Raw genomic sequence first — 25,699 nt, forward strand, 5'->3', positions numbered from 1 at the left:
ATGGATGGATCCACATTGGATCCATCACTGAAATTGGGGACACCTGCTCTCAGAGCTCTGGGCACTATACCAAATGCAGAAATGGTATTGAAACAGCACATATAGAATATTTAATATATTTTAAATAAATTGTTCAGTGGATTTTTTCAAAGTAAGCATCCTTTGTGTGGCTGCCTGCATTGCATGGAATTAGACTTGATCATTCAGATTGTGCCAGGTAGAAGCTCCAATGAAGGGGTGAGGGGACTATTGTCTCTACTCAGGTTTGGTGTTATTGGTGAAATATAGAATATTTTGTTACACTCCTATTTAAAATAGATCAGTTTTCAAGCCAGATCATTGCCTTGATTGACTCTTTACTACACTTGTGTATCTCTGAGGCAAAAAGACCTTTCCTTCAGCTTTGAAAGGCCTTCATTATCTTTGCTTGATTTGTAGGAGCTTGATACATCACATTGCAACCCTCACCTTCTTTTATACTAGCAGAAGGGTTTCAAGTCCACCTTAAAATACTTCAGGAACTGAACTCCTGTGTGTAGTTAAGAAAAATAAATTCAATAGAGGTCCTTCTTTCAAATAACCCCTCTCTGTTGACCATGGCTAGACACATGGGGCAAATGCACACATAACAAAACTCTAGTTTCTTCTGCCCTCATTTTAGTCCAGCTCATAAATTTGGCAGATACTGATTTCATTTTCCTAAATTTTCCTAAAATAATCAATTATAAACTCAGACTAAAGTTATTATTTATGAGGTTACAGTACAGCTGCTAATTTTTTCATGCTCCTGTACCCACCAGAAAACCAACCAAAAGGACTTTTTATTTGTGGGATACTTTTATTTTGTTGTTTTCTTGTTTGTTGGCTGCTTTGCACTGAAACATGTTTTCGTCTGCTTCCTTACCCAAGGCAGAAAAGTCTTGTCTAGTTTCTCATGTTTTTAGTGTGTAGGTATAGAAAGGTTACAGGGTTGTGTTTTTTAGATGATTTCTCTTTTTGTGTACTGTGTGCCAAGCCAGAAGTTTAGAGGGAAGGTAGGAACTTATATTAGAAGAAGTCTTTAATAAACCATCACAACAGGTACATAAATTTTATTGGAGGCTATTCCATTGACACATCCCAATGCCTACTAAGATAAATATTTATGTAAGAGGGTGATTTTTACTGGTATATCTTATTTCACTTATATTAGTTTTTTTAACTGCAGAAACAGTTTCATATTCTGTGTACAGCAGTCTGTGCAAAAATTCTGCAATAGCTTGTGTTATAAGTGAAAAACCTTTAGGGGTCTTCCAGTTGAAGAAGTTTGGAACAAGTGCATTAAATGTGATGGCAGGCAACCTTTAAGGAGGAATATAGACAGTTGTATTGGATGGGAAAAGTAAAGTAACAGTAAGAATTAACTTTTACTCTTGACATTTCTCTTCAGTAAATAACTATCTTACAACAGTGCACATAATTCCCATGCCCCTGTTTGTATTCTTAAATTTTGATAGATTTCTGCATTTTACGACTGTTCAAACTGCATGTTGATGGCAGTAAAAATGAATGACATTTAATTTAGTACCACTGAGTTTTCATTTTCAAGGAATATCTTAAGTAAAATGCACAAATGTGATATACTCTGGGAGATCCTAGGAACAGTTTTCTGTACCCTTTTCCACCTTGCCAATCTTTGAGATTATAGATGTTATTTTGAGATTTTTGCATAATGTAAATAGCTGAGCATGTGTTTGTGTGCACTCAGCCATGTGTGTTCCTGGGAACTTTTCTATTTAATGTAAGAGAGAAATTGGTACCTTCCCAGTTCATGATAACAAAGTATGGAATTAAGGAATACATACATTTTATTGTGGCAGAAAACCAAACACAAAAGAACAGCACTGAAAACAAGACAGCAGGGTTAACAACTTTTAGGGAGAAAGGCCTGTTTAATTGCTCACCTTTTTCTTCTTAAAATAATTACCTGATTTGTGACTTTGCATCAAAATCTGCCTTGCTGTCACATAGAAAATTAATTTTTAATTAGTGTGACCTTGGGTGCATTTTCACAGACACAGTGAAATCTGCAATTACTTGCAATTTTAGAATTAATTTAAAATACATAATGATATAGCTGTTTATCTATGTAACTTCATGCAGAATAGAATGCTTTTTCTTTGGCAGGCCCGTGTTTAGCTGATGCCTCATTTAATTTTTTAGTGATAAACCGTAGATAGCTTTTAAAATTCAGATTTTTGTGGGTAAGTACTGAGTGACTGAGCTGTTTTGATTGGTATCAGACAGGTTTAAGGCTGGCTTTACATGTTTAAGCCAGCTTTATACATGTCATAGAGCTTTCATTATGAAAGCTTTAATACTGAGAATACCAAGTATCAGTACGCAGAATACCAAGAGATTTTCCTGCAATCATGTCTAAAGCACTTTCTCTTTTATATTTACTATGGGAAAAGTGTTGGGCTGGATGCCATGACTCCAAATTGATTCCCATCTCAATGGTAAGATCAGTAAATGTTGGATCTGAAAGGAAGAAATATTGATGATTTCTGAATATGAATTGTAACAAGTCTTTGTACAGTGGCCTCCACTTTTCATCTGAGGTCACAGCACCTTTTATAAAGGATAGGTTGATCTTCTCTAGGCTATTAAAAAAGGAAATGTAGAATAAAGATGCCACCTTGTGGGTGAACTAAATGATGCAGTAGATGATTCAAAATGTTTAACAAATAGATTCTATGCATTTGTGACTGGCTGTTGGAAATTGAGTTTATGCTTTCTTAAACATTTAGAGTTACTTTTGGATTTTAAGTTCGTGATTTTTTTACGATGTCTCTAAGTAACTGCACTTGAATCATTCTGGTGTAGTTGTTAACTGATTGCTAAAAATCATGCTTGTAATCACCACATGATTTTGGCATCAAATTCAGTGTATTGTTCCTAGTGTATTAAAGCACAATTTTAATGCTGTCATCCTAACCTGATTGGGTAACAAAAAAACAAACAATAAAAAAAAAGATTTTGTAGATATTCCCTGTATGAAAACAGCATGGTGATGCATTCAGCTTCCTGTGCTGGAATTCTCACTACATACCAAAATTAACATGTATTATACATTACATGTATTAATTAGTCACCCTTAACTGCACATCATGGATTTCTTACAGCAGTCAATGAAACACTGGGTGTCTGTAGCCTTGGTGCTATGGTTTTGAATCACCTTTGCCTTGGGCAGGTTTATATAGAAGTGCTCTGGATTTTTAGGATATTATTTCAGTGTTTTTTGACTCATTAGGTGGTAATGGCCTCTCAAGCTGCTCTATATGGGGAACAAAATTGAGAGAAATGGTACTAATACCTCTATTCTTGTCTAGATTTTCAGATATTCATTCATTTTGGATTTTGCTTTGGAAAATCCACGTTTGCTGTGCAGCCCCGGTTTCTTGCACAAGAATCTTACAAACTCTTCAGGATCACTGAAGCTTGTTTGTGGCATCATGAATCTTTGATGTGATACTGGTGTGAGGAACACTTCTCAGTGTTAGGAGTTTTTAAAAAGTGTTCATATGTCTACATGTGACCTCAGGTGAGGCAAGAGAGAAGCTAATGTGGGCTCTACCAAGACTGGTGTCAGGTTGTTATGGAAGCCAACCACATATTTCCTGGGAAAAGGCTGCAGTGTTTTGATATTATTTTTTCATCTTACAGTCTACAAATGAGGTCTTATTGCTAGCACTCTTTCAAAGGGTACTAGTTTGGGTTTTTTCTTTTATCTTAGAGATTTTATACCTAAGACTGGACTCCATGTAAAAAGTATCATGTGTACACAGGTATCTACAGGTAACCAGGTTGCTGAACTTTGTGAGTGTCTTATTTAAGGTACTATGACCAACATTGTGTTCCTTTGGCTTTGGATTTATTTCTTCCTGGTTTGTCTGCAGGTTTCAGGAGGATTGTTGATGTAACCTAGGTAAATACCTCGCCAGGATTCTCCTTTTCCATGACTAAATTTGGTTCAGATCAGGCAAAGGCAACTCCTGTCTTCTCCCTTTTGTATGGACAATTGGAGTAATGCAGGTGGGGCCTCTGCTGTGCAGCTGAGAAGTCATGGCTGCTAACTAATTTCTCCACATCTGGCATCAAAGATTATTTTATAAAGGCATGGTTTTACTTCTAGCCAAGAGATAGAGTTAGACCTTTGATTTGGTAGCTGGAATGGTAGAGGAATTCCTGATACCCAGTCACAGCTCTGAAATCTGCTGCTTGCTCACATGCTGTCCCCATGAGCTGCTGAGAAGACAGTGGGAGGTTGCAGTAGCACAGAGTCTTCCCTGTAAGCCCTGCTGTCTTTGGGGTCTCCTGGGGGCTGAATAGTAGTGTGGTGGCTTTTCTTGGCTGATGTTGACCATAAGAGGTCAGGTATTAAAACAAAAATCCATTACAGCATACGGAAAAATATTCCTAGCCTGAAGAGGCTTTAGGCTGTTCTCTGTTACGCTCTGAGTTATCTGCCTTGGTCACCCTTAGGAAATAATCACTGACACAAGAATCACCCAAGAAGTCAAGCAATAAGTGCCAGATGCAGATTATTTTTTGTGTGTGGTGGTGCACACCTTTCAAGCATGCCAAGTTTTAATAACCCCATGCCCTATTATGACAGTGGTGTTTATGTATATTTAAACAATAGTGCAAGAAATTAACATCATATTTACTGCTTCAAAATCTATTACTGCAGCTATTTCTAACATCCTGTAAGAGTGCTTTTGATTTGAATGATTTTTCTCTTCTATGGCACCTGAGTATTCTGAACTTACTGCTTTGTGCCCTGCTCAGAAATTACAGGGTATACAAAATATACCCTGAAATTCATTCAAACTTTTAAAACTTATTATGTCTAGCAGAGACAGATTTAAGATTACTGAGGTTTCTGGTTGAAGTACTCCAAGCAGAAATCCATACTCCATTAGGTTCTGAAACATTATGTGACCTTAATTTTCCAGGTATTTTGCCCTTCAAATTGAAGACAGTATTTTAATACTATTTAAGTCTCCTGAAGAGACTTGTAATACGGTAGGCTTAAGTTGTGAAACATTTGAACAAAATGAAAGATAAAAAAGTAATTTAGGATTTTGTATTTTTTTTAATGTATAGCAACATAAAGATATGCATCAAATAATATATTGAAATAGGTGATAAAAATTGCATTTTTTCGGTGCATTTTCCAATGAAATTATGTGTACATGCAGTCACCCATATTTCTTGTATGAAGGTCTTTCTTTGCATTTGACTTTTTTAGGCAAAGGCATTTCCAGTGATTTGAACCTAGGGATTTGTCTCTTATGTTGTGGTTTACTTCAAATAAATTTCTACCTGCAGAGCAGATGTAGGATCACATCTCAGGAGATGAAAGAGAATTTCAGAGCTAAACTTACTTGGTGAGGGGAAAAAAAGAAAAATTATTTTTAAAAAATCTTGTAGAGAAAGTTAGGGGAGAAATTTGTTTTCTTATTAATAAAAGTGATACATTCTTTCAGCAGCTTTAAATACAAGGAAATGAAAATTATCAGCAGCTAGTGGTATGCCCAGCTCCATGAGATGTTAGAACTGGACCTAATAAATTACAGCAATGGCTTCTGATATTTCATCCTCTCTAAGATAATCCTTGAGCACTCCCATGGCTATGCAGTATGACAGAGGCAAAATATATCAATGCTGAAAAATCCCAAAAAAAGAAGGAACCATATGTAATTGAACTGTAACAGCTCTTGTGCTGGATGTGAAATTATATATATTAATGTGTGTATTTGTATATTTCGTGTGTATCTCAATGGTTACCCCAAGTTTTGGTGGTTTGGGGTTTTTTTTTTGGTGTAAAAATCACATTTTATTCATATACACCAAAAAGGTGGTAATCGCAGGGTTTTCTGTAACTGCCTACAACACTGATTGTTACTATATACTGTAAAAACTTTGTGTAGGTTGCCTTAGTTGAAGATTTTAATTATTTTGCTGATAACCCCAAAATGTTATTGAATGGAGCATCCTTTTTACAGGCCTGTGTGCTGATACCTGCTGTCGTGGTGTGACACTGGCCCGATGCCAGGTACCCACGAGAGCTGCTCACTCACCCTCCCCTGCCACAGCTGGGCAGAGGAGGGAACAGGAAAAAATATTAATGAAGGCTTCATGAGTTCATAAGGACCAGGACAAAACACTTCAAGGGCAAAACAGGCTCAACTTAGAAGTACAAAGTGCATGTATTGCTAACAGGATCAGAGGAGGATAATGAGAAGTAAAATAAACCCTCAAACACACCTTTCCTTCCCCCAGCCCCACCCTCCTTCCCCCCGACAGCGCAGGGAGACAGGGCATGGGGGTTTGGTCAGTTCAGCACCGAGATTTTCTTCCGCTGCTCCGGGAGAGGAGTCCTTCCTTCCCCTGTGAGCCTGTGGGGTCCCTCCCACAGGAGACAGTTCTCCACGAACCTCTCCCACGTGGGCCCACTCTCAGCAGCAGCAGCAGCAGCAGCAGCCCCACCCCTGCTGCAGTGTGAGTCGCTCCCACGGGCACACAGCCCTCCCTAAACTGCTGCGCCGTGGGTCTCTTCCCCGGGGTGCAGGGCCCCAAGGACAGGCTGCTCCAGCCTGGAAGCGGGGCCCTCTCTCCCCACCGGGTCTTCCACTGGAACACAGCCTCCTCCAGGCATCCGCCTGCTCTGGCACGGGCACCACCTCCCCCACGGGCTGCAGGTGGATCTCTGCATCCCCCGTGGATCGCCATGGGCTGCAGGGGCACAGCTGCTTCACCATGGTCGGCACCACGGCCTGCAGAGGCACCTCGGCTCCGGCACCTGGAGCACCTCCTTGCCCTCCTTCTCCACTGACCGTGGTGTCCCATGTTGCTTTCCTCACATGTTCTCACCACCTCCTCTTCTCTGACTAGAAGGCAAAACTGTGTGACTTTGTTTTGATTTTCTTCTTAAACATGTCATTGCAGAGGTGTTACCAACCTCTCTCATTGGCCCAGTTCTGGCCAGCAGCAGGTCCATCTTCAGAGCCATCAGCCATTGGCTCTGCCGGACATGGTGGAAACTTCCAGCAGCTTCCTCACAGGATCCATCTTTGTGGCCTCCCTGCTACCTAAAACCAGGCTGTGCCAAACCAGTACAGCTGCCTAACAGATTATATGAATGCCACGATGTCAAAGAGAATGGCCTGGGATGTGGGTGTCAGCACTCAGAGATCTTCAGTCACAGTTTCAGGTTGGACATTCTAGTTCCTGAGAACAAGAAGGAATGTAAAGCACAACCCAGCAGGCAACCATTAATTGCATATTTCTTGTCTGAACTGTTTGCCTGTTCTAGGCTGCCAAACACCAAGCTTTTCCCACGTGTTTCCTTAGCTGTTTCCTGGCCCTGGGGCTTAGCTGCATGTTTGGGATCCTTCTCCGAGAGTTGCAAATGCAGTGGTTGGTGGTGGCTACTGAATTGGGTCTTAGTGGCTGGTCCAGTTTTGGTGAAGTCAGAATAAATTCCTTTTGCTGACAAGACTGCCAGTTCTGGTTTTTAAGCATTGCAGGCTGCCTTGGCACTTGGTGAGTGTGAACATTCACCCTGTATTTCTGCCAAGCTAGGAGTAGGACAACTGTGAGTGCAGAAAGGCAGCCAGAAATCTTGAATCAGAGCTGTGAAAAATGATGTCCCCTTTTGTCTGTGCTTGTGGGTTTCATTTTGCCAAGAACTACAAACTTGACCTCTGATTTGCTAAATTTTACTAACTAGCAACTGCAAGTAATCTAAAAAAGACTGTTTCAAATGATTCAAGATTGTATATTTGCTGATTTTTTTTGTTTCATCTAGAAAGCTGTGAAGTTTCGTGTCTACTTTACTAAGAGCAATTAACCCAGCACTCTGAAATGCACAGAGTGAAGGGAGGAAGTTAGGAAGGTGGAAGAAAGGAAAGGAAAATGCTATCAGAATAGGAAAACGTTGAAAACTTATAAAAATTCCTAATGTCAGTGGGGTTAAGGAAAGATTTTTGTTAGATTTCTAGAAGTACTGAGTATATACCATATCACATCCATTTACTACTTAGAATTTTCGTGAACCATAATTTCTGTAATCCCATTAGTCTTTATTGAGACAACAAGCTTCAGTCTGACGTTGGAAGGATGAATCTGTTTTTACATCTTATTATCAATGAGAACTAAATAAACTTTTGGCCACTGTTTCTGCTATTTGCAGAAACACTTCACAGTGTTATGTCAATTGTAATTGTAATCTTGTAATCTCTGGTGGTTCTGCATGGCAAACACTCTCTGGCTTTCTTAAAAGAAATCCAGCTTTCCTGTTCTTCACATTCCAGTCACAGATAAAACATTTTTATCTCATAAAATACCGGGCAAGAATGTTTCTATCTATCATCTTACAAGAGAAGAATAAAACGAAGTTTTATCTTTGAAGAAACAACATGATCTTGTCCTTTTAATTGAAAGAAGAGATCCTTTGCCTGTGAAAATTAAATCCTCCACAGTTTGTAGTTGCTCTTCAAACCCCTCAGCCTGACAGTGAAATCATGTAATCTGATAATAGCATGCCTGAGGCTTATTGCGATTTTTTGGGCAGTGGTATCAGCAGATGCTGTGCTCTGTTGATTTAGTCACTTAGGGTTTGATTCTGATCCCACTGACCTGGGTGTAAATGTAGTGTGACTACACTGACTTCCCTGGAATTACTATAAACATCTTTGGGTAGCTGAAATCTGCATTTATTTAATCGCATTTACAGTTCTGCTGTGGGCTTTTCAGCAGTCACTAAAGAAAGAAAGGTACAGATGACTTTTCCCATCTCTTTGTGACAGCTTTCTTAATTCAAAGAGTGTTTGTTGCTGACCAGTTGTTAAAATTGCCATGTATCTCTCTGTGTGTTTGTACTGACGGCTCAAGGTCGTTGTGCTAAATGCAAACACTGGTTGACTTTCCCTTGTCTTACAGGCAGTTTGAGTTGCTTTAAGATTCCTGTGCCTTGTCACCAGAATTTCTCTTTATTCATGAACCTTCACGCTGACTTTATAGTCAGTTTGAAGCTGATATGAATATATTTGAGTCTGTGGTTGGATGGAGTAATTTGACATGTTCTAGAAGTGGTAAGTGGTTGGTGTTGGTAAGTGGCCATAAATAAAGACTAGTGAAATGTAGGATCTAATCCCGCAGTCATTTTTCCCTCTCTGATGCTGTCAATGGGAGATCTGTCTTTATAACAGGGACTAAGGCGTCAGGATTGTACAGAACAGAAATTGTAGCTTGTTCACAGCAGATTTTATAGCGCAGATGTCTTCAGTGGCACAGACGTGAATGTTTCCTATTTAGTGAAGACTTTTTCTTAACTCTGGAGGCTTTTCAGACTGGCAAGCCAAACTCTCCACAGCAGACCCTTCAGTTTTTTCTTATAATAAGACTAGTTAATGTGATGCTGAGCCTCATGTGCTTTCTTCCTCCTTTATTTTACTGACCAAAGAAAATTAATGGGAATCCTGTGTCCCTTTGTTTCTTGGGGTCTCAAAATCTCCCATTTCAGTATTTTAAAACTCCAAGTAAAAGATGCTAATTGATGAAGGTGTTGAGATATCTGTGTTAATAGCTACTGACTGCTACTCATAACTGGTGATTAAATTAGTAACCAGTGTCTGTAATCTCTGATTATAAACTAGTCCACCGTATCTTTCATATATCCTCAGTGTAATTTAGGGATAACACAGAAATGTTAAACGAAATCAAGAGGAAAAGGAAGGAGGAGCATGAAAAAGGTTTTTGAGCTGGTTTTTGTTTTTTTTTTTTTTTTTTTCCTAGTACAAGGGGACCAGTTTGGGGCACATGTGAAAGCAAGATTTTAGCTGTGTCCAGACTTGGAGGACCTGCAACACACAGTGAGGAAGGGTTACCCCTGTCTTCTGCCTCCTTTCCTTTGTGGTTCTGATTGCAGTGGCCACAGAAAAAAGCAAATGTGTTGGTCTAGAAGAGAAGGTCTCCAGAAGTGTCTGACCTAAGCCACGGTTTTCTCTTGGCTTGGACTGCCTAGTTATTGTTAGGTTTTGTCCCTGAGGGCAGGGGTGACCCAGTATTCCAGTGCTTCTGCTCCCTGTTCAGGTGAAATCTGATGCAGCTGTTAAAGGGCTGGAGTGCTGCACAGGACACACCTGGCTCTGGGAATCTCTAGGAAAGTGCTCATGTGCTTTCTAGGAATTCCTAGCCTGCTTTCTAGGAATTCACCTCTCAGCTTTCCAGGCATTTGCACTGTGCTATCTAGGAAATGCCAGCTTCTGCTTTCTACTTATATTTCCTCATCACTTTCCAGGATTATTTCCCCACACTTTTTTTGGTGTGTTTTTTCCCTGTGGTGCATCATAATAATTTCCCCTCAATTCACAGGAATTGCTATGTGCCTTCTGGAAATTCCCTCTTTCATTTCCAGGAGTATATCTCTGGTGTTCAGTAATTCTCCATGCCTGCTTCCTAGGAATTTAACCTCTTATGTTTTGTGAATTTTCTTTGTGCTTTCTGAGGAATCTCCCCTCTAGGTAGGTATGTTTGCTCTGTACTTTGTAGGAATTTACCTTGCATGTTCTAAAAAATTTTCCTTGTGCTTTCAAGGAATTCCTCCCTGCCTTCTGGAAGTTTTCTCTGTGCTGCCCAGATATTTTCTCCTGTAAATTCAAGTAATTTCCCCTCTGCTTTCTAAGACATTCTATATGTATTTTGTAGAAATTTTCCACAGTTTTTGAGGAATAACCCTTTTTCTTTGTAAGACTTTCTCACAGGCTTCCTTGGATTTCATCTTTCATTTTCTGGGAATTACATTCTTTTCATTTAAACTGAGGGTAAAAACATACTACTTACAAGTCATTATGTATTAATTTATTAACTGGTAGGATCAGCTACTTATATGGTTTCTATCTCAGGCCTTTTGTGTTGAGCCTTTACTTTTTGCAAGAGCATAAGATTAGTTCTAGCCTTGCTTTCTAAAGGATGGTGCACTGTCAGATTTTGGGAGACCCCACATAACATGAAAAGATATTTGCTGCTTTAGTAGAGCAGTTTGTAGTAAGCTCTGTGTAGGCAGAGACTGTCATGTTGTTTTTGTATGACACGTTGCCAGCTGCAATGAGGTCCTGGCCCTGGCTTTTTCTGTTCTAGGTGCTGCTCTTTTATAAGTAAAATTGTAGGAGGAGGCCTCAGTGTGCATTCATAGCTCTTGCAGTACTTGTCTTCCTGTAGTTTGCAATGTAATAATATTTTAGAAGGTTAATTGTGATAAGTGACTTTATCTTAATTTAACAGATAAGGAAAATTGTGGCAGGAGGGTGATGTAGCTTCTCAGCTCCCAAAGGAGCTTAGAGAAGATTTAATTTCTGCTTCAGTTTAGAAGCAGATATGCCAAAAGTAGAAGTGAACAATTAGTAAGGGTTGAACCCCAGCATTCTGATCTGCTTCGGTTTTTTAATCAAGTTCAGGTATTGAAGATGTTAAAAATCATGGAGGAATTTAAATAAAAGAGGATTTGGAATGTTGGATTCTAATATATTGGCCACATAGCTCCTACCTTTCAACACCAGAAAGTTCAAAGTGGGAGCTCCCAGCGTGGCCATTTTTTATCCATGATGGACACCATGTCTCTCGGCATGTCCACCTCGACCAGCAACAACTAAATATATAGATGTGAGCTCACATTCCCCTTGGATCCCTCACCATTTTAACTTTGGTCAAAAGCACCTAAAAATACCTGTGGGTTGGGAAAACAACTTCAAATTGCTCTTTGCTCACATTGTCAGTTCACAAAGGAAAAGAAAAAACCTGCAAATATGTTAGAGAAATGCCTCTAGGTGCCCAAAGCTGTCACATAACAATTCCTCCTCTATTTCCCTGTTTGTGTCACATGATATTAAAAAGAGACAGGTATTCATTTGCTCCTCTTGTACAACTTTTAGTTGTACCAAGTGTGCATTTATCGTAGTTACCTCTAGTGGTTAAAGCAGGTAATTCACTGCTGAAGTGTTTGAGATTTTTATCTATCTGTGGGGCAGTCTGCCGCATTATTTGTTCATTCTTTAATTGGTTAATTAAATACGTTATTATAGTTTCTAGTTTAAGAGATTAATAAAACCTTGCAAAATAATCTGTTAGGTGCACAGGGTTGGGGTTGGCTTTGCCTGGTGTCTTGCCCTATGGTTCTGACACCCACAAGGATCTGAGAAAGACTACATGATTCTCATGAGGTTAAAGCATCAAGAATAGGAAATCTTTATCAAAAGCTAATATAAAATCAAGGATTTTTTAAATCCTTTTTTAAAAAAAAAATATTGGCAGTAATCTGAGTTAAAACAGCTGTAGCCTCTCCCTTATTTATTGCTTTGTTGATTTATTTATTTATTTTGAACTTGCAGTATTTTCTTGTGCCTAAACAAAGGGTTCACAAAGGTGTTAGTGAAAAAGTTATTCCTCTTTTTTCTTGAATTGTCATATAAAGAGAAAAACCCATATCCTTCAGTTTATTGATTTATCAACAGAAGACTTTACTCGGGTCAGAAGTTTTTAATACAAAAATTTTGGTCAGAAGTAAAATGTAAAACAAATTCAGGATTTTAGCAGTTTTTTAATATTTTCAGAACCTCTTCAAGAGAACAAAAAGATTTCTACATATCATTAAGCTTATCTCTTTTCTTGTGTTAGTTATCACTTTTTTTTCCTGGTACATTTCAGAGAATCAAGAACTGTAATAACTTTATCATATTACAGTTAAAAATTTCTTAGATAGTAGGACTAAGAGTATTAATATTGTCAGAGACTTAAATATGGAAATAGGGTATTAATCACATTTCGTGTAAATTGCAAAACGTAGGCTACTGAGGGAGATTAGAAGTTATCTCATGATAAAAGCACTCTATCAGAAAAGAACATTCTCTTAAGTAGTTTTTGTCTCCATGTAAGTATTTTGTACTATTGTTTTCTAATAAGTCATCTGTCATTCAAATAGAAAAGTCCTAGATCTGAGAAATGAGGGGCTAGGATGGAACCAAAGGGCTTTAGGATGTTCAAGTGACATCTGAGATTATCTCTGAGGTGCATCAGAGGCAATGGAGCAGAGGAGATTTTGCAGAATGCCAGCTGAAAACCTGGTCCTTGTTTTCTGCAGGAATGCAGGTTGTACGCTCTCAGCTTAAGCCAATGTTTTCCAATTTCTTGCGGCTTGGATCCTTCTTTTAGCTCATTGATGTCTCCCTGTGTCTAAAATGCCAACACCCTCATGGTGTCCAGAGACTGAAGCCCCTGTTTGCCTGAGATGAGCGGTGTTGCTTTTCTCACTGCTCAGGGCAGCAGCTGCCTCAGCGTGGGGAGTAGGTGCTTGCTGAGGGGTGACCCCAGATTTCGGCACTCTGATCCCTGTCCTGCAGGAGTTGAGCCAGTTGGAGGCAGTTTCCAGTGCCTCGCTTGCAGCAGCCATTTGCAGTGCTAGAATAAGTCTCTTTTTTATAAAGTTGGGCATCTTGATGGTATTCCAAGAGTTAAAGGCTTGTTAACCTCCCACAATTCCATGGGTTGCGTCTTCTCTCCTTTCTGCTGTGGAGGAACTGAGCTCTGGCCTTCTTGCCTGGAAATGTTTAGCTAAGCTTTCCTTCTTTGGTGCATTTTAACTCCCTCTGAGCCTCTTTGTGCAGCTTCTTGTTTGAGAAAAGTAGACTTTGAGGAATCATGTGCAAATCAGCTCTCCAGGGGAATTGCAAGGGTACCCAGAAATCCTTGCTTTTGTTATCCTTGTTTTGGCAGCACTGCTGAAGGATGCCCTCACATGATGCCAGTTAGAAGCAAAAGTTCATTTTTACTGGATGCTCCAGATCAACAGCTTCCCAGGTTTATTGAAGTAGTTTGAAATCCTCTAAAAATGTATTGTATACCATTTGCTTTGAAGGAAAAATCTATTATAGTTCTGTACTGTCTGGTAGAAAAAAAGTTTGCTTTTTCCATCTCTGAATGCACCCAGCGATTCTGTAGCTAAAAAAGCCGAAGTACCATTTTTGTCTGTGTATTTTGTTTTTTGCAGATCTGCTGTCCAAACCAGCATGCTGTGTTATGCCAATCTAGTCCCTTGTCAGCATGGCAGACAGCTGTAGTTAGAACACAAGGCTTTTGTGTTCCACCCGCCCCCTCATCTCTCAGGTTTTATTCCACTTCTTTGAGCAGTGGACACATTCCTGCCAGTCTCAGTGTTTTAATTTAATTTGGGCACGGACTATATAAAATTGAACAGATGTCTGAAAGCGGCGAAGGGAAGACCATAAAATGCACCACGTGCTCAGCTTCATTTGAACCAAGCAATGCTCTTTTTTTTTTTTTTTTTTTTTGCCCCTGTTGCCACAAAGATCACATGTGATTTGGAGGTGTGTGACAAGAGGATTCAGCATGGGGAGAGGAGGTAAGGAGACTGGAATTGGACCTAATTTTCTTTGTTATGTATTTTTTGAGGTGTGTTTTCAAGACTGGGTGTTTCTTCGTATTCTACAGTTATCAGTGCTCATTTCTCTAAAGTAGAGCAAAGATTTTTTTTCCCAATGAATTCTATAAAATATTAAAGAAAAGAGTAAAATCTCTTCCACAGAGAATATTTTTCAACTCCTGCCCCTGATGACAACTTGACATTATTTTCAGCCATCAGAGAAAGTACTGGTTTATAAGAAATTCCTGGAAACAGAGGGTGGTAGTTCCATCCAATAGGTAGGCCAGGAATTCCACAGCACAAAATTTCACTGCCTCACATAATCCATTCATCAGAAGATAAGTTGAACAAATTAACTTGAAATAGTGAACTTTTAAAAATGGTTTATTTTTGAAGACATTTAACAGTATTTTTTTACCTCAATGTACCTAATGTAAGAAATGAGACTAATTACATAATGTTTTGAAATGGTTGTCATGGTTTCTAGTGATATTCATCTGTGATATCATGTCTTAAGATTGAGCCAATTCTTGCAGAAGGTTTGTCTGCATGAATGTCTCCAGTAGATGTATTTTCTTACCTCTGACAAAGAAATAATTGCTCTAAAGGAGTTATTAAACCTGTAATTAACCTAATGCACATTAGATTAAGTTTACAGGCTTTAAAGGTATTGTGTTTTGAAATGGAAGTTTTTGTTTCAGGAGTCAGAGTTTGCATGTGGTGGGCAATTCTCTGGTTTTCCTACCACCCACTCGTACCTCGATGGCTTTCAATTATGGTACCCTTCAGATGTAGAAAAGTGTGTAAATGGCAATACTGTTCTAAAGATAGTAGGTGAAAAAAATGAGACTGAAGCTGGATTTGAAGTTGATTGACTTTAATTTCTCTGTAGTTCACACTCACTGATGTACAGTCTCTTTTCTTATCATTCCTGCAGTAGTTAACATTGATAAAGACATATTTATCCTGTATCATAATCTGTTCTTTAATGTCGAAGGCTTCTTTAAAATTGTTCAGTTATAAACTTTAAAAGCTTTTGTTGTAGGAGTTCTTTACATGTACATCTGAAAAGAAAATAGAAAAAAAACCCCACACTGAAACTGAAATTTCAGAATTAAATGCATTGGAAATGAACCTAAATGGGTCCCCTTTCAAGCAGCACTTCTACGCATAAATGTCTTTATATTCATATACATGGATATAAAGTGACTATCACCCTAAATTAGAGATATCTGAATATGCAGCCAATTTTTTGCCCCTGTGAATTATGTGGAAAATGTGGGTAGGAGGAGGACACACAAAGTCTCAGCAAGGAAGCTGAAGGTGTGTAGCCATAGATGTTGGTCACTACTGCAAAAGTAGTGTCAAATTATACTGAATAGTCAGCCCTGGCAATTGAAGATGTCATAGCTCTCCAGATGTGTTACTGGCATCTAAACGCTATCCACTTTTAGATCTCCCAGTTTTATGAAAATGCATGAGGCAGTTTGACTAAATGACACTCTTCTCATGGAAAATACTCTTGGGTAGTTGTGGATTTTTTCCAGTATTATATTCAGGAACTGCCACTTCATTAAGAAGAGTTTTTAACATGTACATTCTCAGCTACAGATAGTTTTTGCAATTCCCAAGCCATAGGCATCAGGGAAGGTAGCTCTGGTTTTTTGGTTTTTTTTTGTTGTTGTTGTTTTGTTTTGTTTTGTTTTTTGTTTTATTTACCAATAACATTTGCACACTGAGTATCCACTCCCTTTCTCTAGTTTCCTAGAAAGCACCTGGAAATTCCTGGAAATCAGTAGGAAAATGCATGGAAAGCAGCTGGGAAACTGGGAAGGCACTGGGAAATTTCCTAAGAAGCACTTACTAAATTCTTGGAAAGTAGGGACAGAATTCCTAGAAAACAGAGGGAGATTTTCTAAGAAGCACATGGGGGGAAATACCTGCAGAGAAAGGGGAAATTTCCTGAAAAACGAAGTGGTAAGACCTAGAAAGTAGAAGGTAGAAAAAGGAGGAGAGCAGCCAAAATGAATGCTTTAGACAGCACATTTGAAATTCCTAGGAAGTTGGCTGTGGATTCCCCAAAAGCACACAAGCAAGCAAAGGGGGAATTCCCAGAAATCTTGTGCGAAGTTATGGGCATGTGGAAAATTTCCCAGAAAGCTGAGAATGTTCCTTGAAAGCAGTGGAATGCCCTCCTGGAAGGGGGTGTGGATGGACACTCCTAAAAAGCAGAAGGGGAATTTTCCAGGAATCATATGGGAATTTGATGGAAAACAAAGAGAGGAATTGCAGACAATGACTGTTGGTACTCCTAGTACTTTTCAAAGTGAAGTAGAAAACTTACATGAAACTCAGCGAGTTGCTGATCTTAACCCTTACAGCAAACATGCATGAGGACTAAAACATATTCAGCAGAAAAATCTGTAAATATTTTTGTTGGAAAAAATCAGATTGCTGCTCTGATAGTAAAAACACCTTTTGAACATATGATTGTGAGGTTTAGATTAGTTTATATTAATGGTTAATCAATATATTAAGACTTTTTAGAAGTTGCAGTATTTTTCATGATTGTTTTTTGATGAAATTCATCCATTTGGAAGGAAACTAGAAGGTAGCAGCCTTGGGATGAAGGTAACTGAAGTTAAACCCAAGGCTACTGGCAAAAAATAAGCCATTGAAAAAACTTCAGCACAAGAGTAAATATCATGTAGATGTGTGATATTCTTTAAATTATTCCTAGCTTTCTTACTGTCCGATGATTCTCTGTTTCCAATATGTGTTTGAGCACCAAGATGTCATATTAGATGCAGAATTTATCTTTGCATTTATGTAGATGTTTATTTTTATTTTTCAGGTGTTCCTTTGTGTCTCAGTCATTGCCCCTGTGGCAGAAACCTGAACCAGCATAAGTTTTTAAACCACTCAAACTCTACTGTCTACCCATGTAATTTAGGGTTCTTATTCTTTCATGAAAGAATAATTGAAAAGATATTTGCATATTAGATTACAAAGTAACCAAATCAAAGAATATATGCAATTGAACAGTGTTTCTTGTTTAAGCATTTATTTGGATTTTTAGCAATAAAGTAAGGTAAAAATAAGGAACAAAAAGTGTTCTATTCACAAGTCAGCATGAATACCACGGTGCACATTTCTGCCTAAAGTTTTGTGGCTGAGCTGACTGATAAGATTTCAGGACTTTATAATGGCAGCACATATTATAAATACTACAGTAAAACAATATTATGTAAAACAATATTTGCTTTTAGCTGCATGTGCAGGATTTTTTTCTTGGGGTATTGAATTGTTTGGAAGTCTTATTTGATTAAAGTATTACGGTTTTCATTCCTAGTTGTTGAAAAGTTGCATTTTACTTTTTTCCAAGGGTTGTTAATTAGGCTTTCTAAAAGTCATTTTTAATGCATTAAATGGAAGAGGCTTTAAGGTAAATCCATACTTAGCCTTTGTTTTGAAATCACAGTATTTTTGTCCATTTTTAAAATGCATATGTTTTGAAAGCTTGAGGGATTGTTGTAGTAAACACAATGCTGGCAATATTTGTGGCTGGTAAATTGTTCTTTGCTTTCTGTCCATAAAATATTAAGTGCATTGGGGTTCCAGGTCATCACTACAGCTGGAGCATTGCTATTAATCATATATTGTTATTACATTAGAAGAAACTAAACTCAGAGAGAACAAAATAATTACATTCTCCCTTTTATTAATATTAGCAGACATGTCTTGTAATGGAGCTGTGTGAGGGTGGAGAACTTAAAAAAATGCTTTGTGGTAAAGGGCATTTTACAGAAAATGAGACAGGACACATCATTCAAAGCCTTGCTTCAGCAATAGTGTGTCTGCACAAAAACTGTAATTACATTCCTCTGTCTTTCCCTTATGTTCATTGATTTCGAGTGTTCATACATTTAACAACAGTTACTGATTGATATTTTATCTATTATGTATTTCATAGGATAAAAATAGTCTGTTAAAGAAAAAGTAAAATACACTACATGAATGCTTTTTTAGAACTTTATTTTTCTCACAGATGCAATACCTGCTGCCATTTTCTTTTATTTCTGTTTCTGCACCAGCTATGACAATAACTGTGTTATTATTTCTTAGCTTGAAACTGCTTTGCATTATAACTTTAATTTAGTTCAGTTGTTATATGTATAGTGTATTACAGGAGGTAAAAAAGCAGAACTGGATTCTTCCTGATACTTCCTAACAGCATATGTTGCATTTAGGGTTCAGTAACATCAGCATTTTCATCCACTGTAAGGAACCATTGCAATCCTGCACAGTCCACAACAGAATTAACCTCTCCAGCAAAAAATTTAGATTTTGTAGATGGTGCAAGACTAGCAATTCTTGAGTTTTTTGCAAAGCAATTGTTAATCTCTTTGTTATACTCTTTCTATGAACCCTTCATTTCCTCTTTTTCTGGAGAGTTATATGGCATTATGGAATGGCACCTTTTATAAGGCTTTGTTTCTTCTATGCCCTCATCAAAAGGGCAAAAATTGACTGGTTCGATATGTAAAAATGAATTTCAGGTATGAAAATATGTGCAAATTTGGTAAATATAAAAGATACACTATTTTCTTTGTTGGATGATGTCAGATGATCTGATTTTAAAAGACTGAACCAGTATGTACTTTTGCCTTTCTTACAGGATTGTGGTGAAGAATGAGATTTCAAAATTTGAAATTCTTATATGACTCCCTGGAAGAAGTGGGGAGGATGGTTTTTGTTAGGCTGCCACCAGTTTAGAGTAAAATGCACAGGAACTGCTCATAGGAATTAATCAAAAGATTTTAAAGTGTTTCTGTCAGAATATATTCACTGCAACTGATAACATTTTATTTCTTACTCTCTCTTGGCAGGTATTGTTCGCAGAGATCTAAAACTGGAAAACATTTTAGTTAAAAGCAGTGACATCAATGAAGTAAATGAAGTGAAATTAAATGTAAAGGTAAGATGACAATTGTAGCAGTTCTGCTTCAAGAACCGTTTTTAATATCCAGGTATTACTGGGAGACCTGACTTTGATACCTCTTAGTAGGTTTTGAAATGAGTTGCTAAATGGTGTTATTAGGGAAAAAAAAAGTCATTTGGAAGCTAAGAGCCACTGTTGAAGAGAGATTTTTTTTTTTTTAAATGGTAAGTACATTTCTTGGTCAATTAAAAAAAAAAATTCCTTAAAATAACCATACCTTGTTCATCCAGATCTATATTTGCATAGTCCCAAGCCATTAGTTACAGGAAGCCAGCAGATGCTGTGAGATGTAATTAATATTTAAATTAAGAATGTTTTCAATTTAAAGTAAATCTGTTAGTAATTTAGCAAAAAAGCCTATTTAGACTGTATCTTGATTGAAATACAAGTATGTTATAGGATTCTTTTGATATTAATAAATATTTTCTACCTGAACACAATGTTCCATATGCTCACGTCTTCTTTTCTATTGAAGAAAATAGTCTTTGATGCTTTATAAATCATGTGTTAATTATGCATCACCAATTTGCTATTTTAATTCTACTTACTGTTAAAATGTAGGTATCATCTTGTAGAACTGAATTGTTGGATCAGGAATTTACTGTCTGGAAGAGAAGCCTCCAGGCTGAGAAGAATTTTAGACACTGAAGTGGACAAGTCAGTAATTTATGATGGGATAAATCCAGACTGCAAAACTCTGTTTTCTGTTTCATAGACCTGTGTATTTTATATAATCTCATGCTCATTTTAATAAACATCGTTTTGGATTTCTCTGTACCCTTCAGTTTGGGACAGTTTGTGCCTTCCTTCCAGCAAATGCCAGAGCTATGTAAGACATTGATAAATCTTCTGTCTTTTCCACAGGTTTTCCATCCTTTCAGTCAACTCACCACTTCCATCAATAGAAACCACCATGGTCAGCTGTTCTTTTTTCATGGCCTTGCTTTTTATATCCATTTGGAACAGCAACTAGTGCACTCTGTCATCTCTCCTGCAAGGTGTGAGCATTTTTCCTAGCTTCCATCCTGTGAATGAGGTCAGATCTTTCCTCACTTTGCTTGTTCCTCTCATTTTAGAGGAGAATAACTCTTAAATGACTTTAATGGAAAGATTGGAAAACACAGAACCAAACCCCAAAGCTGGTGTGGCCGGCAGCAATTAAAGTGGCTACAGGAAAGGAGGGGTCCATCAGACAGTGTGAGATAAAAAAACCAGCTAAAACCAACATTTAACTGCTTCAGAGCTTTCAGAGCTCTGAGGTAGCTGATGTTACATGTCAGGCTGAGGTTCACACTCTCCTATTTTTGCCTGTGAGAAAGTCTTCCTGGATCTTTATGATTTTCTGGTTTTGGGCAGGACATGCAGACAGAATTACGGGACAGATTCAGGCGTGGGTTGCTCCTGATGAAAGAACAGAGGTTCTTCCCTATGGCACAGGTGCACACTGGCATGGGGCTTGGATGAAATTTTGGTAATATGTATAGAAAGACCTTCTTTTTCAAGCCACATCTCAGTATCAGGACATTCCTTCCACTGATATCCATCCATCCCTCCATCTGAAGATATCAGGGCACTGACACAAAGTCTCACAGACTTTGATATGACAAATATAAAATAGCAAAGTATACTGAAGAATTTTTTTCCAGTAAGTATTACACTCAAGGTTTTACATGCAGGATAAAATGCTATCTTGTTTAAAAAAAAAAATCAGCATTTTTTTCCACCCTTTGAAATGTCCTCTTCATGGACTGTTGATGAGTAGTTCCTTTTTGGTAAGACTTCTTTTAACTCTGTATCACTCTACTGATGACCTCTGATTACATAGACTAATTTGTGACTTCTGATGTGCTGCAGAAAACTATAGGAATCTCCAGCTAAACAGTGGGAATAAATGATAACCAATTTTTTTTTAGACGTTTTCCATCCAAAAAATGTGCCTCTCCCAGTGTATGGGACTGATTAATATTTGATGCTGAAATGGAAGTTGGGAAAACCCCAACACCACAAAAGCAGGTAATCACGACGTAAGGAGGATGAGCCCAAAGGAGATGCTCTTCAGGGCTTTTCCCTTGTCCATTTAGGCAATGAAAACACTGCATTCTGTAATATAAAGATTTGTAACCCTTTCTGATTTATACTGCATGCTATAATATACTTCACTCCCTTATCCAATATAGCATTCATTTATTTAATTCTGTGGAGTCTTTTCCTCAATAGCTTATACCAGCAAATTTCACAGCTTGCTCATAACAAGTGGAAGCAAAAAAGAAATCTTTTTTGGGGGAAGATAATTAGTCTTTCCAACATTCTGATTTATTAAATACTAGTAACATTAAATACCCTTTAAGTGAGGGGGTTGTATGGGATAAAATTACTTTCTAATGTACTAATCATGACAGAAACATAGACTATTATCACTGCGAGGGGCTTTGAGTTGTTTGATTTATTTCTCCGTCCAAAGGAAGAAGCAGCTATACTGAGGTCTTTTCTGATGAATATTTGTGTAAAGTGTACTTGAAGACCTCCAGTAATGGAGACTCCATAATCTTCCCAGGCATTCCATTCTGATGCTTCATTATCCTCCTAGAAATTTTTCCTGCTGTCTGCCCCAAACCTTCGGTTTGACAATCAGCTCAAACTTTTACCTCCAGGCCGTGATCTAATCACTTTTTTCATTATGAAGTTTCAGTTAACTCACCTGCAGCCACATAATTGCTCCAGCTGACCTAAGGGAGGTGGTGGGAGACTGTGTGTGGGGCTAAGGAAAAGGGTGGAACTGCAGTTCACGTTTTCAGACTATTATTTCCTCTCCCTATCCATCACAGATAGGAAGAACAGGTAGGCACCTTCCTGTTGTCAGCAATCTGTTATTTCACTTCTCTCGGTCTCTTGTTCTTTATGCTGAAGAGGACAGACAGCTACAGAACACGCCTTGATGCAACTTTCCACTTTGGCAACAAACAAGTTACAACTGAGAGGCATTTTTTATGGACCTGTGCATTGCTCCTGCGATATTTTAATGTGTTAGATTAGTAAATTAAACACAATAATTTGGATTACAAAATAATTTAAGGGAAACACTGTCAAAATCCTTACTAAAATAGAGATGTGTGACATTTTATGTTCTTCCTCTAACCCCAAAGCCTGTCAGCCTGTGCTGCATGGAGATTTGCTCCTGACAGGTGCATAATGTCTGTTACCCACCTCTTTGTTTTCTTCTAGGTGCCGATTAATTCCAGTATTTTCCTGGGAATTAAAATTAATGGGCTACTTTATAATTCTTTGATGCCAGCTTTTCTACTGTCTTACAAATAGATACCATGATTACCTTTTTCAGTTTTCAAGTATTTTGTCTGCCTTCCCCTAATGGTTCTTGAAGAGCTAATAGCTCTGAAAAGTCTTGTAATTTTTAAAATACTCCAGAATGAATTTCATCGGTTACGGCTGATTTTAAAATTTCCAACTCAAGTACTTGCTAACCTTTCTCTTCTCTGTAGAAGACTGAGGTCTTGCCCCATTGTCACTGATATTGATTGGACTATCCACTGCTTGCACTTGACATTTTGGTTAAGATTGATGCAAGAAGACATTAAATACATTTGCCTTCTAAGCATCATCTATCACTTGCATTCTTGGTTGAATACAACACTGATGTCTTTATTGACTGTCTTCCTACCGCTCCTTATAGATGATTTCATTTCGAGTTACATCCCTTGCTAGTTGCTCCTCATTTTTTCTTTTTTGATTTTGCCCCTCTATGCTTACGTTTTCCTTTTGGTCTTATTTCCATTTTTTGTATCCTCCCTTGTTCTGTGTGAGACTAATGGAAAATCAAAATTTAATCAGACTGGTTTAGTACTAAAGAAAAGGTATAAAAGTAATATCAACTTTCTGAGTTGGTAATTTTATTTTGGGTAGGACATGTATATAAGGATATAAATGTATGTAATTTTGTAAGCTTTCCCAGTATGTTAATAGCATGAATTAATGATAGTTTAAAATGTTATCAAAATGAGTTGCTACAGCAGATTTGGCCAGTTTGACAATATTAATGATAAGAATCTCCCTTAAAGTGTTGTTTTACCAGTTGTGGTATTATCAAACTATAAGTTAACTCTTTCAAGATCCTTGTCATAATAATTAGATATTTGAAGCTTGTTGTCTACCTAAGGCATAAAAAAATCTGAGATCACAGTTCAACAGGCTTTTTTGATTTGGTGGGGCAACATCAATTAAAATATTCACTGTCAATCTCCCCTTCCATTGTGTGAAGGTTTTTATATTTTGTTCCTTACTGGTGCTAGGTATGTCACCTCCTTTGGTTCTGGAAATAAAACCCATAGATCTTGCTGTGAACTCAACCACATCTCCCATGATGCAGCAGATAAAATCTCACTGAGATGGCCCCAAACCAGCATCTTTCTGATATGTGACTGAAATAATATAAAGTGAGTAGTGAATAGATTATAATTTATGAGTTTTTAATCTAGGACTGAAAAAAGTGGGTTTGAAAATTTTTATCTGTGAGTATTTTGGCACAGATTTTGTTCATCATCTGATGTGTTCAAGCAAACAGAGGCTTTGTGTTTTGCAAAAACCCTGTGTTCTTATGTGCTACCCTTATGTCTGGGAGAAAACCAAGTTTGTGTAATGTCTTGCAGTACTTCAAGTCAGTGTGTCATGAATGCTGCTTTAATAACTTACTGTGGAGATGAAGAGTACCAAGTTTAATCACACAGCTAATGTCACAATGTCACCACCCCCTTAACAGCTAAATGATGAAAGTGAGGACACATCAGCATGAATTGTTAAGGCCTGTACATTATTCATTTAAACATCTGCTGTTGGTTCCTCTTTACATATGGGAATAAATTATACCACATCAGCACATTCTTCATGCTTTGTGTTTAAGCATTTAAAAGTTTTTTTTTCTCTATTATTAATGCTATTTTTTCTGCTTGGTTGGCAGCCCATGAAGTTATCAGTGCCTGTGACTACAGCCAACAGTGTGACATTTGGAGCACAGGTGTCATTATGTACATGCTGTAAGTAGCTTGTAAAAGTAATATAAAATGTACAGACCCATTTATAATACAAGTACTTATCATTTTGCACTGAAATAAAAAATAAGCCTGTGTGCTAAATCTTCACAAAAGAGTGAGCTTTTATAACTGCTTGTATGTAAACAATAAAAATTTCTATGCAAAACGAGGTAAAAGATGTCAGTGTTAAAATTTGAGTGTTTGATTTATGGACCACTAAATAGTCTGGAAATAACAGAATATTGCAGTGAAACACCATAAAATCAAACTGAGAGTTTAGGCCTCTCTTTTTCATTGTTGTCTGGATCTATACATGAGGACTGAGTCGTTGATTTACAGATTATTGGTCAAATCCTGACATGGACTGCACAAACTGTGCAATCAGGGTAAAGGCTTTTCTTCTCCACCTCCGACTGGTAACTATAATTGAGATGTTCCAGGGCTGCCAGGTCTCCCTGTATGGGTTAACTGTGTCTTTTCAAAGTTTATTAGTTTGCTGGTATAGGAGGAAGAAATGGAACTTTACGTTTGTAAGAGTACATGAATACTTACATTGAAGTCTTCCATCATTTATGTCTTAGCTACAAAATAATTATTCCTCTCTGAAAAATCTTCACCTGCCTATCATAGCTAAAAAGTATAAAAAGGTACCCCAGTAATTGAAAATTAATTGTTTCAAAGTATGTAAATTACTGTGCATATGATGCAACTAAAATGTCACATTTTTTTCAGGGATGTTTTTCTTTCATAAAGCATTTTCATGTATTTTTCTCCCTACCTTGTGTTTTTCTTCTCTCAGTTGCCACCAGATAATGCTTTAATGCCAGTGTTTCAGAATACCACCACCATCATTTCATTTGTTATTATTTCTGTTCTGTGATTGTTTTGCTTTTGTTACATCCAGCTGAGTTCTATTATAACTTAAGTCTTTGTACGTGGACGTGTGGACACAGACACACACAGTTTCATAACCTCCTCTTCTGTGGGTTTTCTTGATTTGATTTTTCTTTTCACTTTATTTTGGTTCCTCTGTTTCTTTTCTGTACAATTAGCTCACTTTTCTTCTCGTGTCAGCATGATGAAGTGCTCATACCTTTATTGCCTTTATTTTTATTCATCTTTTTATTTCTAAAATCCATGTGTACGATTTATGCTGATACAGATTGAGTTTTA

The 25,699-nt window shown here is 37.6% G+C and overlaps 1 protein-coding gene across 1 annotated transcript; it reads left to right on the plus strand.

Moving 5' to 3' along the window:
* STK33 (serine/threonine kinase 33) lies at nucleotides 1-24,533 on the plus strand (the record flags this gene model as incomplete). The annotated part of the gene is made up of 5 exons (XM_082283442.1): nucleotides 1-84; nucleotides 18,217-18,352; nucleotides 19,372-19,460; nucleotides 20,349-20,400; nucleotides 24,454-24,533. The coding sequence occupies 5 exons, from the start codon at nucleotides 1-3 to the stop codon at nucleotides 24,531-24,533; spliced, it is 441 nt and encodes a 146-aa protein (XP_082139568.1).
* Between the last annotated feature and the right edge of the window lie 1,166 nt (nucleotides 24,534-25,699).

This window comes from Coloeus monedula, assembly GCF_965178545.1.
Source record: "Coloeus monedula genome assembly, chromosome: 6".
NCBI lineage: Eukaryota > Metazoa > Chordata > Aves > Passeriformes > Corvidae > Coloeus > Coloeus monedula.